Source organism: Stegodyphus dumicola, chromosome 11 (assembly GCF_044657685.1).
Source record: "Stegodyphus dumicola isolate Sdum_Otavi_A_Nest chromosome 11, ASM4465768v1".
Taxonomy (NCBI): Eukaryota; Metazoa; Arthropoda; class Arachnida; order Araneae; family Eresidae; genus Stegodyphus; species Stegodyphus dumicola.
In genome coordinates this window covers 151,216,042-151,229,655 of record NC_140778.1, presented here as the reverse complement: position 1 = coordinate 151,229,655, position 13,614 = coordinate 151,216,042, and the positions used below count along the sequence as shown (strand labels likewise).

At 31.3% G+C, this 13,614-nt stretch overlaps 1 protein-coding gene across 1 annotated transcript in view; it reads right to left on the bottom strand.

Annotated features, from left to right (window-relative positions):
* The window catches only part of LOC118186010 (leucine-rich PPR motif-containing protein, mitochondrial-like), a 202,506-nt gene that overhangs the window by 70,118 nt on the left and 118,774 nt on the right, over positions 1–13,614 (bottom strand). Inside the window, exons 22-24 of the mRNA XM_085827326.1 lie at positions 12,189–12,328; positions 11,066–11,151; positions 261–477 (exon numbers count right to left, since the gene is read on the bottom strand). Of these exons, the coding sequence (XP_085683452.1) occupies positions 261–477; positions 11,066–11,151; positions 12,189–12,328 (443 nt within the window). The remainder of the gene's footprint in view (positions 1–260; positions 478–11,065; positions 11,152–12,188; positions 12,329–13,614) is intronic.

Genomic DNA, 13,614 nt, shown 5'->3' with positions numbered 1-13,614 from the left:
CTAGATATTTTTGGATTAATCAACGATTTTATCATTAAGTTGCAATACAACCAAAGCACTACAAAATACTGAAATTAACATAGTAAGAGTTCTGATAATAACAAAGGAAAACTATGCAAATAAATTCTCAACTTTCCATTAATGCTATCACAAAGATTGCCTAATGCACTGATTTGCATTTTGTTGTGCAAGTTATTCCAACAATTTAGTATTCAAAACATTAAAAAAAAATATGAAAATATAAACAGCAAACAACATACTTGTGCAAATGAATTTTAACAAGAGGCTCCAAAAATGACTTTATTGAACCTAAGGTCTTTGAATGAGGTAGAAGGAGATTTTGGACATTTTGTACAAATCCAATGTCTGCAGTTTCAACTGCAGCATTCAAAAATCTTTTTATAGTTTTCAATACTATTTCTTTTCCACCAAAGTAGATTAGTTCTTTACATTCAGTCTTGACAACTTCTATAGCTTCTATTGAAAAGAAATTAAAAAAATTAAACTTACAAAAATACTAAATTGTATCATAAACAATTAAAATCGTTATATCAAAATATTTTTTAATTGCTGACTTTAAATTTTACTCCATACAAGATTTCCAAAATTTAAAGTATAAAAATATTGTTTCAGTGAGAAATTTAGCCTATTTTTATTAATATTTATGCATGATGGGGCCCCTCTCAAGCTCAGTCCCCCAACAACTGCAGTTGTTGTAGGCCCCCTAAATTGTTAGCACGTATTCTAACCCTGGCATATGTTTCATGTTTGAAAAGTGAAAATAATTTTGCCACCACTACATAAGTACTTAGAATGCTATCAAATAAAGGACATTTAAGAAACATATTAATGTTGGTTCATTAAACTAGTATTTAAAATTTGGAGGCACATAAAACATCAGTTAGTTGAAATCCTGCTTACGGACTATTACAGAAAATTACAATTTTCTATCATATATACAATGAATTTAAAGAAAAAGGAAAAACCCCAAACAACAATGAAGCTTGAACTTTCATCTTAAATTGCAGTGAAAACTCATTTTCTATAAGGTCATCTGAATATGGAAAAGCACATGAGGGCTCTCTGCAGGAAGGGAGGCCTTTGTGGAGAACAAGAGAAGCTGTCTTACAGTCATATATCACAAGGGTGGTATTTATTTATTTTTGCTCAAAAGAAAAAAGGAAAATAAAAAAGGATTGAAAAAGCTAATTAACGAAGTTATTAAAAAAAAACAATAATGAGTTAAAACAAATTTTTATTAACTTAATATATTATTCATTAGTATTTATCATTAGTGTCTAGTGTTCACACTAGTGTGAACTTTGTTTAAAAACTCTTTGTTATTTTTAACAGCATTAAAAAATTCACTGCAATTTAGTTGACTATTAATTTTGCAGCTTAGTAAAGCTTTTACTGTCGATTCAGCCAGTTTACCTCTTACTTCAAACCATTTTTTATGAGAATTATAATTGAAAATAGTCTTTTGATTGTTGCCAGTGTGTCTCACATGCTTGAAAGTGTATGCTATCATTTAAATGGCACTGTGCAATGAAATGTGTTTTTTCCTTTGAAATGACTGAAATATTTTATCCCCTTTTTTTTCACAATTTTTCTTTTAATAAATTTCATAATTAGCTGACCAAACCTTTTGAAATCATTCATTCATCAAAAACTTGATCCATTTTTATTGCATAATTTGAAACAGTATAATTAATTTTTTCATTTGAATTTTCAATTTCAGACCATCTTAATTTACTGCTGTCTTTTCAAATAAAACATTCCACCTCACCAAAACTGTTTTCCCATAGCTCAGTATAAGATAGATATCCTTCAAAAAACTTTTAAATTCTTGTAGAGTTGTATTGATATTAATAGTTCTATTATCTTCAAATAAAAAACTTATTTTTTAAGTGCGTCATTTTTGCCATGTTCTGTGCGTTCGCGTGCATGAAACAGTTTTTTTTTTTTTAAACTTTCTCACAATCATCACATGTAAATTTGCAAGCAGTTCTGGATGTAGGAGCTAATTCCTCTAATTTCGAAGGATGGAACTTAATAATACGCGTAGATGTCGTCGGAATGAATAGGACTTTGAACATTCCAATCATAAAAAAAAATTCTTCCTTAATAATCACACTAAATATAAGGCACAAGTAAACTGCTAAGCAGGGTTAACTTCATAGCCTGACAATATTTAGCAGAACAACATGTCTTTAATTGCCAATAGTATATAGCAGATGCCAGCCTATTATGCTAGCGAAGCATATCACTGTGCATGCGAAGCCTACGCCCCGCAGAATGGAGATGCTACTGTTGGCCACTTGAATTTTCATGTCCCCCCCCATTTCCAGGCTAAAAGATTGGTAAGAAATGTCAAAGTTGACATCCTTGGAGTCTTAACCACTTACCTCTTTCAACGGGTCTATTTCTTTGTATTATATAAATTTTCCCTCATTGAAGAAAAGCATTTAAAAGCCTAATCACTAATCCCTACATTTCCCTTCATTTTTAACTCTTTTAAACCCAGACCCTTCGCTAAGCTGTATCCTCAAAATACCCGAACGGCCCAAAATACTTTTCCAGTTTCACAGCAATTTCTTCCCCTCCCCGTCCATTAACACAGAAAATAGTTGTGAAGTTGCGGCTTTAAAAAACTATCAAAGCGTTGGGAGAAAATCATAGATCTGAGTGGTGTTTACTACCCGTGCTAAAAGTATTGCTTTCATGTTTTTTCCCCCCACTAACTACATTAAGAATGTTTCTTGGAGGAAAACTTTTGTTACAACCAGATATTTTTTGTGGCTTTTTGCTTCTTGTGTATATTGCATCATAGTAGCATTAAACATACAAATGGCCAAGTCATATATATATGTATGTCTATATGCGACTACATGAAAAGTTGTCATACAATATCACAAATTTTACTTTAAAACAAATTTGAATAAAAAAAATTAAAGAATAAATAATAAAATAATTTTGAATTTCATTTCTTTTGTGTCTGTGAATTTGGCTCTAAATTTCTTACTTTTTGTCTCCCTCTCTATTTCGATATATATATATATATATAGTGCAAAGTCTGAGATCTGGATATCCAATATCTGGAATGATCTAAAATCTGGACCTCAAAGACATGAATTTTTTGAAAGCAATTTTTGTTTTGTATGCTTTACACATGTGCATCTAATTCCTCTCCCCTATGTGGAGAGTTCTGATTCTTAATTTCACTTTCACTTCGGAACTAAACAAAATATCACATTATTAAAGAAACAATCATTTTAGTATAAATAAATACAAATAATAATCACTTCAGCATAAATAAATGCATAAATTTTTGTGATCAATAATTTGGCTCCATAGCTGCACACCCGATTGGCATACATCTCAAACCAAAATATTATACATAGAAGCATTGCTGATTTTACACCTACTAATATTTTATATCCCTGACGGCAATTTGGTGAATCATTATTTATTATATTTTGCTTTCCTCACTACATGCTTATCAACACATCAACATGAGCAATGATTAATGTAGAGACGCCTAAACATTTTTTTATATTATTAATTGAATAACATAGAGTCCGGTAACATTTTATGTTGATATTACACCTGGCGATAATTACAAATTTAAGTTAAATGCGTTAAAAAATGTTAATGAGGAAAAATTTACCAAAAATGCCGTTCCACATGCTAAAAACAGATTTTGTTAATGATAAGGCCAAAAGATTATATTTTGTGCTTAAGAATAACTGATTGGTTATTCACATAAACCAAGAAACAGTGCCAGAGCTCGTCTGAACCTGATGGCAGAAATTATGGAGGACAAAATTTTTGGAATTTATAAACACTGAGCAAAAAAATTAAGGGATAACAAAATTGTTAGAATTTAGGGAAAGCACTGGGACCCAAAATTTAGGAGCAGCAAAAATTTAGAACTTAAGGAGGAACTCGATAGCAGAATTTAAGACCCGAGGAGACTGCATCAAGCAGTAAGATATCTAATGCCTCAACTAGCCTCAAGTATATGTGAAAATTTATTTATTCGCGACTCAGATAAACCTTAAGCATGTGCAAGAAATACACTAATGTGCAAAAATTAAGGACGAAGTCGAAAAATTAGCATATCAGCTGAAGGAAGAGGCAGAGTGGACAGAAAGACCAATCAGGAGATTAAGTAAGGTGATGTACGGTAGCACATGCGCAGATATGCAGGTAGACGTAATGGGGGAGTGTCTGAGTAGTATAAAGCATGTTGTCGGTGTAAGATCAGTATTTCTGGCAAAGAGATTGCACGCCATATAGCAGTTAAAATCACGATAGCCGTATAGCAGTAACGATTCCGGAGCTTCGATTGGCGCTGCAAGACGAATGGGCAGCAATGCCTCAACAACTCAATGACACCCTCATTCTCAGCATGGGCAGACGCTGTGAAACCTGCCTAGCAGTCAGGGGAGACCATATCCCCTATTAAAGACCGGATGTTTCTTGCTGGACACCCATCACATGGATGTTTCGGCCTTCAGTCCCATTGCGCTCCATGCTACTTTTTCAATAAAGCTTCTTTTTATCCCTCCGATTTCTCTTTTAGTAAGTGTTGCTTACATTACTCATGTCCTTACGTATTGGGGATCTTACGGTATTAAATGTGTTGATTTGGAAAGCTTTTGTACAAAGTTATATTGAAAAAACCGTCTCGTCCTTAATTTTTGCACACCAGTGTAGATGCAAGAATAATAAATAACTAAGCTAATGCAGTTCAGGATTAATCGTCTCAATGCACAATATAAGCAAGACAAAATTTAGCAGAACAACTTGTCTTTTGTCGCCAATCTCATGATGCATAGCCAATAATCTATAGTTGTCGTTACTAAGCTAGGCTAAAATTATACTTTACTGATTCCAAGGGATTTCAGTTAATATAGCAGATTGGGCTGTTCCTTAACTTTATCCAGCTATTTATTTGATCCAGCTTATTATTTTTTGCTGTCTGTTATTATTACAGCAATTTCATGAAAATTAAAGTTTGAACTTTCGATTATGTCAAAAAGAGTTTCAAATTCTGGAGCTGCAACAGGATCTACAAAGTGAAAGCGTGTTTCAATGTCCATTAAACAAAAAGAGATTGCTTGCTGCAAAAAATGGATAAAGGTATATATGTCTCAAAATTATTCAAGGAGTATGGCTTTGGAAAGTCAACTGTATATGACATAAGAAAACAGAAGAACTTTTTGAATTTTTTGTGGATTCTGACAACCCATTTGCAATGAATAACAGAAAAATTATTCGCAATGGTAAAAGTGACAATCATGACAAAGTGATGATTGAATGGGTTAGACAGTCAAAATCGTAAAAAACAACCTTATATTTAGCGTAGGTATAATGAAACACCCAATCGATTTCGAGGGCAGCTAAAGGTCCCTCCTCATCAGGAGAAAGAAATACATAGAAAGAAGAAAATAGGAATCACAGAAACACGTGGTGCTTATCAGCACTGCACGTGGTTATAACTAGATTTTTAATCAGAGTTGCACTGGCCGCCTGCTTTTACTGAGCCAGGCTGTCTGATCAAGCATAAAGAAATATTAGCAAAGTTAAAATAGGGAGCGAGGGGCAAATGCACATTACGCTCAAAATCTGAACTTCAAATAATGGAAAGCAACCACTGAACGGATTTTTATACCCTCAGGTAGTACCAAGTGCGAGGAGGTAACGCCATCTATCGGCAAAAATAATTGAATTAAGACAGTAGAATTTTAAAAGCATTAGGAAGGACTGGATTGGACTTCAAATCATTAACTAAACTTTCTAAATCTTTGTGAATGTGAAAAGCCTCAAGAAAATCCAATTCGCCTATGGAAGAAGCCTTTTGGATGATTTTTGCAGACCCAAAATCAAAATTATGGTTAAAAGTCCAGCTATGATACGCTATTGAAGACTTGTTAATTTCCCCTTTTTTGACATAAGATTCATGTTCCTTGATACGAAACTTCAACGCTCTTTTTGTTTGGCCAATACATCTTAAACCACACTGACATGATATACTATAAATTCCCCAAGAATTCAAGACAGAAACGCAATCTTTTAGAATCGAAGGGTGAATTTTATTAATAGGGGAGAAACCGACTTGAAAATTGAATTTCTGGAGAATCCGTGCAATTTTATAGCTAACAGAAGGATAAAATGGAAGCACGACAAGGTCATTGATATTATTTCTAACAGTGGAATGTCTTCTTTGATGGGAATCTGAAAATTTTTTGACGGCTTTATCAATAATCACGGGAGAAAATCCACGGTCAATCGCAACTGCTCTCAAATAATTAAGTTCATTGGTAAGCAAAGATTCAGAGGAACAAACTTTTAGCGCGCGGAAAACAGAATAGTAAAAAGAAGCCATTTTTTGCTTAACAGGGTGGCATGACTTGGCATGGGGTGGTAAACAAACTGCAAAGGGTTTACGGTACACAGTGGTGCTAAAATCGGTTTCATTGCGGATTATAAGAATATCGAGGAAGGGGAGGGAATTGTTGGATTCAATTTCAAGAGTGAATTGGATGGCTGGATCAATTGAATTCATAATAGATAGAATCTCGGATAAATCCTCTTTATAACCGTCAAAAAGTGCGAAAGTGTCGTCAACATACCGAATCCAAAGACGAAAAGATAATTTATCAAATAATTTCATCTCAAAATAGTGCATATAAATGTCAGCAAGTACCGGACTGAGAGGATTACCCATAGCCAATCCTTTTTGAGCGTAATGTGCATTTGCCCCTCGCTCCCTATTTTAACTTCGCTAATATTTCTTTATGCTTGATCAGACAGCCTGGCTCAGTAAAAGTAGGCGGCCAGTGCAACTCTGATTAAAAATCTAGTTATAACCACGTGCAGTGCTGATAAGCACCACGTGTTTCTGTGATTCCTATTTTCTTCTTTCTATGTATTTCTTTCTCCTGATGAGGAGGGACCTTTAGCTGCCCTCGAAATCGATTGAGTGTTTCATTATACCTACGCTAAATATAAGGTTGTTTTTTACGATTTTGATTGTCACATTAGCGTGTTTCTCTTCTAGTCTAGGGTTAGACAGTGTCGCAGAGAGGGCATGCCATTGACAGGTCCAATGGTGATGGCTCAAGCCAAAATATTTCATGAAGAAATGAACTTTAAAACTGAGTGCACATATTCAATGGGTTGGTTAACCAAATTAAAAAATTGCTATGATATAAGGTAATTGAAAATTTCAGGTGAAAAAGCTTCAGCTAATACTGAAGCTGCTAAATTATTTGCAGATAAATTCGCTGAACTTATTAATAATGAAACTTTACCTCCAGAACAAATTTACAACACTGATGAAACTAGTATTTCCTATCAATATGTACCATGAAATACCTTGGCAATCTCTACAAAAAAGGCTCCAACTGGTGTTAAAGATTTCAAAACAAGACTAACAATTTTAGCATGCGCAAATGCAGGAATGGACAAATGTAAACTTTTCATAATAGGAAAAATACACAACCTTAAGGATTTAAAAGAATAATGATTTTCCCCATTATATATGATACAAATACCGAAAGCATGAATGACACAACCGTTAATGAATGACTGGTTTGAAAATCATTTCATACCCGAGGCTCAGCAGCATTTGAATTCGGTTGGTTTACCTGATGATGCAAAAACTGTCCTGGTACAATTATACTTCATACTTCAAACTGTACTTCATACTTTAATTCATTTTGGCTCATACTTCTTAAAGTTTTAGTGAATGATAATGTATCCATATCATTCTTTCCTCCAAACTGTATGTCCATCATTTAGCATGTGGGATAGGAATAGTTCGTGCACTGAAACGCAAATGTAAAGTAGCATTTTTAAGAACCATATTCAATTTCTTGAATAATAGCAAAACGATTCAAGAATTTTTGAAATATTTTAGCATAAAATTGCTGTGTGGAGCATCCCAAGATCACTGGAAGATGTGTCTCCAGATACTTTAAAAACGTGCATGGCACAATTTATGGCACCAGCTACCATATTTCAGGGTGAGGATGATGAAGATGACAGACGCGAATCTGAAGGTGTTCAGATAACCAAACGAAATTTTCCAATTAATGGATTTTGTAAAGAAATGTGAAGAAGCAGTAACAAATGAAGAAAATATAACAGAAGATTTTCATTACAATGACAATGAGTCAATCATCATTCAATTAATGGACGGTGAAATCTGTAGTATGGTTCTAGATTAAGAAAATACCCCTACAGAAGGTAGAAAGTTACAAAGAGGTTACTGAAAACAAAAAAATTTCGATTGACAAGTTAGTCAAAATTCTTGGCACAGCAATTACAGGATTTGAACAATGGAACTTTGTAACTGAACAAGAAATTATGTATGTTTATAGAATTAAAGAGAAAGTATTAGTACAAGAAACAAAGCAACTTGAACAACTTACATTGAAAGAAATGATAAATACAGTAAACACATATCAAGCTTTTTTTTGTAAATTTTGATACCCTTTAGATCAGAGGTTCTCTACCGGTGGTATGCAAGAGAAAAATAGGTGGTACGTAAAGAAGAAAAGTATTTTTAAGTATTAAATTCAAAAAATTAAAACCCCAACATCCTGATTGAGTTCTTTCTCTAACACTTGTAAATTTATGAGATCTGAGCTTTGTTCAAGAGTGGTGGTGGTACTAAAAGTTTTCAATTTTTGTTTAGATGGTATGCGTTAGTCAAAAGGTCGAGAACCGCTGCTTTAGATCATAAATGTTTCATTATTTCATAAATCAAGATTTCATATTTTTAATTTTATAATTTCTACATGCCATCTTACTAGATTTAATCTGATAATCTAATATCTAGAAAAACCCCAAGTCTGGAATCGCCAAAGTCACAACGAGTCCAGATCTTGGACTTTGTAATGCATACATAAGTATTTGTGTTTTAAAATTATATATATATATTGAATTAAATTAAATACATTAATGAATTAAAATAGATTTCCTTATACATGCACAATAGCTGCAAAGTAATAAAATAATAATTTATTTACTAATGGATTATTGAGTATATTATCTCCTGAGATAAGGTTAGTAGAACTGTGGTAGAATGAAGTATCTTGAAGCATAAAAAACTGAATTTAGAAAATTTGAATTAAATTTTTTTTTCTAAATTCAATTTTCAATGCTTCAAGTTATTTCATTCTGCTACAATTCTACTAAACTTATCTCAAGAAGAAAATACCACTTACTCATGGTCTTTTGGGGAACTTTTGGGCTTCAGGTCCAAACCCTTTGTTAAAAATAGAACGATTATGTGATCTGATGGCATGATTAACAGTCGTCTGAATTCTTTTCTCAGAAGGCCTTGTGGCAAATGTTTATGAAAATTAGACTTTGGGTGTAACATATTTTTCTTGCTTACTAGGCTAGTTTTTATTTATTTTCAGATTAATTACTGTTTTTGGATTTTTCAGTCTAATATGCCTTTTGTGTGTGATGTTAACAAAAATCAGAAAAAACTAGACAACATGCTCTTCATTCAAGAATCTCGTTCAATTTTCTAGTAATGATAATTGTTCCCCCCCCCACCCTTGGCCACTTGAAGAGTTAAAAGGTTTGCTTGTATTTTCAAATTTGGTGTTAATACTCTTACTAGTTCCATAATGTACAGTTTCTACATTATGTTCTTATGTTTTAATGATACTGAGAAAATGTGTCATTATCGAGAAAGGTACTGTAAATTCATTCATAATGTATTTGCATAATTTGCTACTTTCGAATGAGCATTGTATTTTAATTGTATCAGTGTCTGTATATATGCTGGTAGTATGTATTTATTTAGAGACATGGCACAGCTCTACTTAAAAAAAGATTATGCAAAATTTTATGCATTACTGTATTCTTAGGATAAAGTGTATCAGTAACTGACCAGTACCTATCTAACAATATTGACATTACTGATGATATTTTAATTCAGTAACAACATTAATTGCATCACATCCTTTAAAATGAAATCAACCTCTCACCCTTCTTGAATAAATTTTTACACTCGGATGACAATTAATTCCTTATGGCTCATCTTAGTACTTCATGCAATAAATGAAATCCCACAAAGCACTTGTAAATTGAAAAACTGGACAGTTTCATCTTTATTTTATGTATTACTGGTTATTGTGCTTGTAAATTTCAAAAATAAAGCCATGTGAAATCAAGTCATTTTAAGTAGCTCTGTAGCTTTATTTTAAAGAATAGTGTACATGTATATATATGGTCTAAGACAACATATGCCAAACAATTTTCTCTAAAAAGATGTATGAGCCAACTTGATATTTGCAATAAGAAAACATATTTCTGCCATCAGCTCATTTCAAATAACACAAGAATTTCCTAAATGTAAGAATTACATCTCTTAAGTTAGTATTTCAATAAATAAAGAACCAAAAAAAAAAAAAAAAAAAAAAAAAAAAAAAAACTTTTTTACTGACAATACTTATTTTTAATTAAAGAACATTATTATAACAGATATAAATAACACATTTGATTTAATATTGGCCAATAGGCAACTTTGGTGAAAAAACTTTCTGTAGAAAATTGTTTGACACCTATTGCCCTGTAACACAAAAAGATTTCAAATATCCAAGCATTATTTCTTTATTAAGGCATCTTTCATATACTTTTTTATTAAAGGTGCCTAAAAAAGTTGGGGAAAATGTAAAATATGCATATAAATCAAAAGGATAAAATAATTTCAACATGCTTCCCATGAATTACACTATCATAATAAAGCAAGTCATCAAAACACTTAATATAAGCATAATGGCATGTAATTTGTCACAGTAAATTTTACAGTGTTAAAAGTTATGCACAAAAGGTTTACACAAATTATAATTAGCTTTTTCATTACAGTTCAATAACTGGTTATATGAAGTTATAATATGAAGTTTGGTTTAAATATGCTATTTCAATGCACATTAAATTTATCTATTTTAGCAACACAATGAATAACTGTAATAATACTTGAAAGTAAATAATATTATATGTAAAACCCTTTGAATAAAATAAATTTTCTTACCTTCAAGTTTAGAAAATTTTATTAACAGTATCGCATATTCTAGAACTTTCACAGAATCCAATTTATAGGTGGGATGTTTTTCCTTCCTACAAATGAAAAAATAATCTTAATAATAATTAAATATTAATCATAACAAATATGACAAAAATTTACATTTTCATTTAAATGTCAGTCTTTAGCTACAGCTTAGAAATTTAAATCTAACATATTTTTATATAAAAGTGCCTTACGGAAATAAACAATTTCTACTATTAGATATTAATGTACTGAAGACTGAACAACAAGCACAACATGACCTTTTAACACTTACTAGTAGTCAGATCGTTAAGACCGCTAAATAGTGGTAGTTAAAACTGGTTTCATCCCCAGGCAAACAAGTGTCCTGCATGGTTGTTTTTTTTTATGGTTTTCCCCATGTGTAATGTGAGTATGAATCAGTCTTCTTTAGAAAATCCACTACAAAAGCATCCCTCCCCTTAACCAGATAGCCACTGACTACTTAGCCATATTAGAATATTCTAATCTAATATTTAGCAGTTGTTCTCTCAAGTTAAAGGAGTAAAAGCAAGAAAATTTCAAAAAGGAACTGAAAAACTTTATTATGCAGATGTCATTAAAAAATAAGGAAAAGATAATCAAAAAGCACTCATCATCATTATTTTAAAAGCACAAATTTAGCTGCACTTCAAGATTTCAAAAACATTAAGTTACAAAACTGAATCAGATTATTCATTAGCACATGAGGCCTATTTGCTTAAGGGAAAGGAGGCCTTTGTGAAGGTTTCTTCCATGGAAACTGGCTCATATTCATATTACACATAGAGAAAACCATGAAAACTTTCATGCAGGCAAACCATTCACTAGCATCTGAACATGGGTAAAACTACCAACATGCAGCAGTTTTATTGTTTGGTTACTGATGGGAAAAATTAAAAAACTGACTTTATTCTAAATACAAAAGAACAGCTCCTTGTCTGACAAATTCATTGAACAATAGCATAAATTTAAATTCCATTTTAAGTATCATGATACCAAAAGAATGTCCGATTTCTGAATTTCCAAAAATTGTCTGATTTATGACACTTAGCATAGCATTTACAAGGGAAAAAAAAAAGACACTTACAAAACTGTCATATATTTTTTTGCCATTTCAATATCATTCAACCCAGCAAATAAACTGATTAATTGAGAACAGACTAATGTATTTTCTGTGGGGTCAAATTCTCTTGCTTGTGATAACAGTTGACGAACTCTATCTACATTCTGATTAAAAGGACAAAAAGAAAACATTTATTTATAACAGAAACAATGGTGCATTAACAACATGATGCGAAAATATATGGGAAAAAGTAATATGTATATGAATATATGTTTTAAGTACATAAATATATGTGATAAGTATATAAATATATGTGAAAGTTTATAAATATATAGGATGAAATTATTATCAAGACTTTAAAAGGCAGTTCTATCATAGAAGAATAAAAGGAAAGATAAAATAGAAAATAATTAAAAATGTATTCTAACAGTTAAGATCGGATGGATTATGTCAGGATCATTCTGAGACTCCTAGAATGTATAAGATATGTGGAACTGCGTATAAGTAAAATATAAATTCTAGAAAAGTGTGTAAAGAACAAATTCATTAAAAACATTAGCGGGGAAGGGGGGTATTCATAAGAGCCTATTTTCCTGCTAATTAAGATAACCTAAAATTGATTTTGTTTCCTCAGCCTAATAAATATATATTATGCAATAAGTATTTTTTAGATATACTATTTTCTTTCTCAATGTTTAATTTTATTCAGGTTAAGAGAGAAGATAAGCTTCAGCAAATTTTGAAAACAGTGAAGGAAATATGACAATTACCAGAATTTCACTGTAAGTGCAGTACAGCATATTTATAATTCTCAAGCTAATTTTATAATTCAAAATCACAACAGAATTTAAACTCTGCGAAATAATGACTAATTAAACGTATAACAAGCTAGGTGGGCCACAAATCAAAGATTTTTTAATGCATAATAAAAATTCAATTACCTAAAAAATGGAAAAAAAAAATAGAATACAGCAATACAATATTTATATTGTGTTATTCTATGTTATTTGCATACTGTTGTAAATCATATAAATATCTGCATTGTTTATTTGTATTGTGGCTATTATGCATATTATATAAGAGCTACAGTACCAATAAACAAGGCAAGTATTTATATAATTTACCACATCTTAATCTTAATTTCTATCAAAAACTGATTAGATGCTTTTTACTTTTTTTTTATTATTATTACAGTAAATTAGTTGAAACAAAAATATACAACAATTGCATGCATTTCAAATTTTTGAAGAAGGTATTTGAAATGACATGTATATTAAAACAATATATTTACAAATTGTAAAGACCACTTTTCATAATCATATTCTTATTTGCATGTTTATTAAAATACCTGTTTTAAATAATTGTTAAAAATTATTTATTTTTCACAAAGGGCTTTTAGAAAAATTACAATATAATTAACAATTATTAATTCTCATTGTCAGTATCTCTA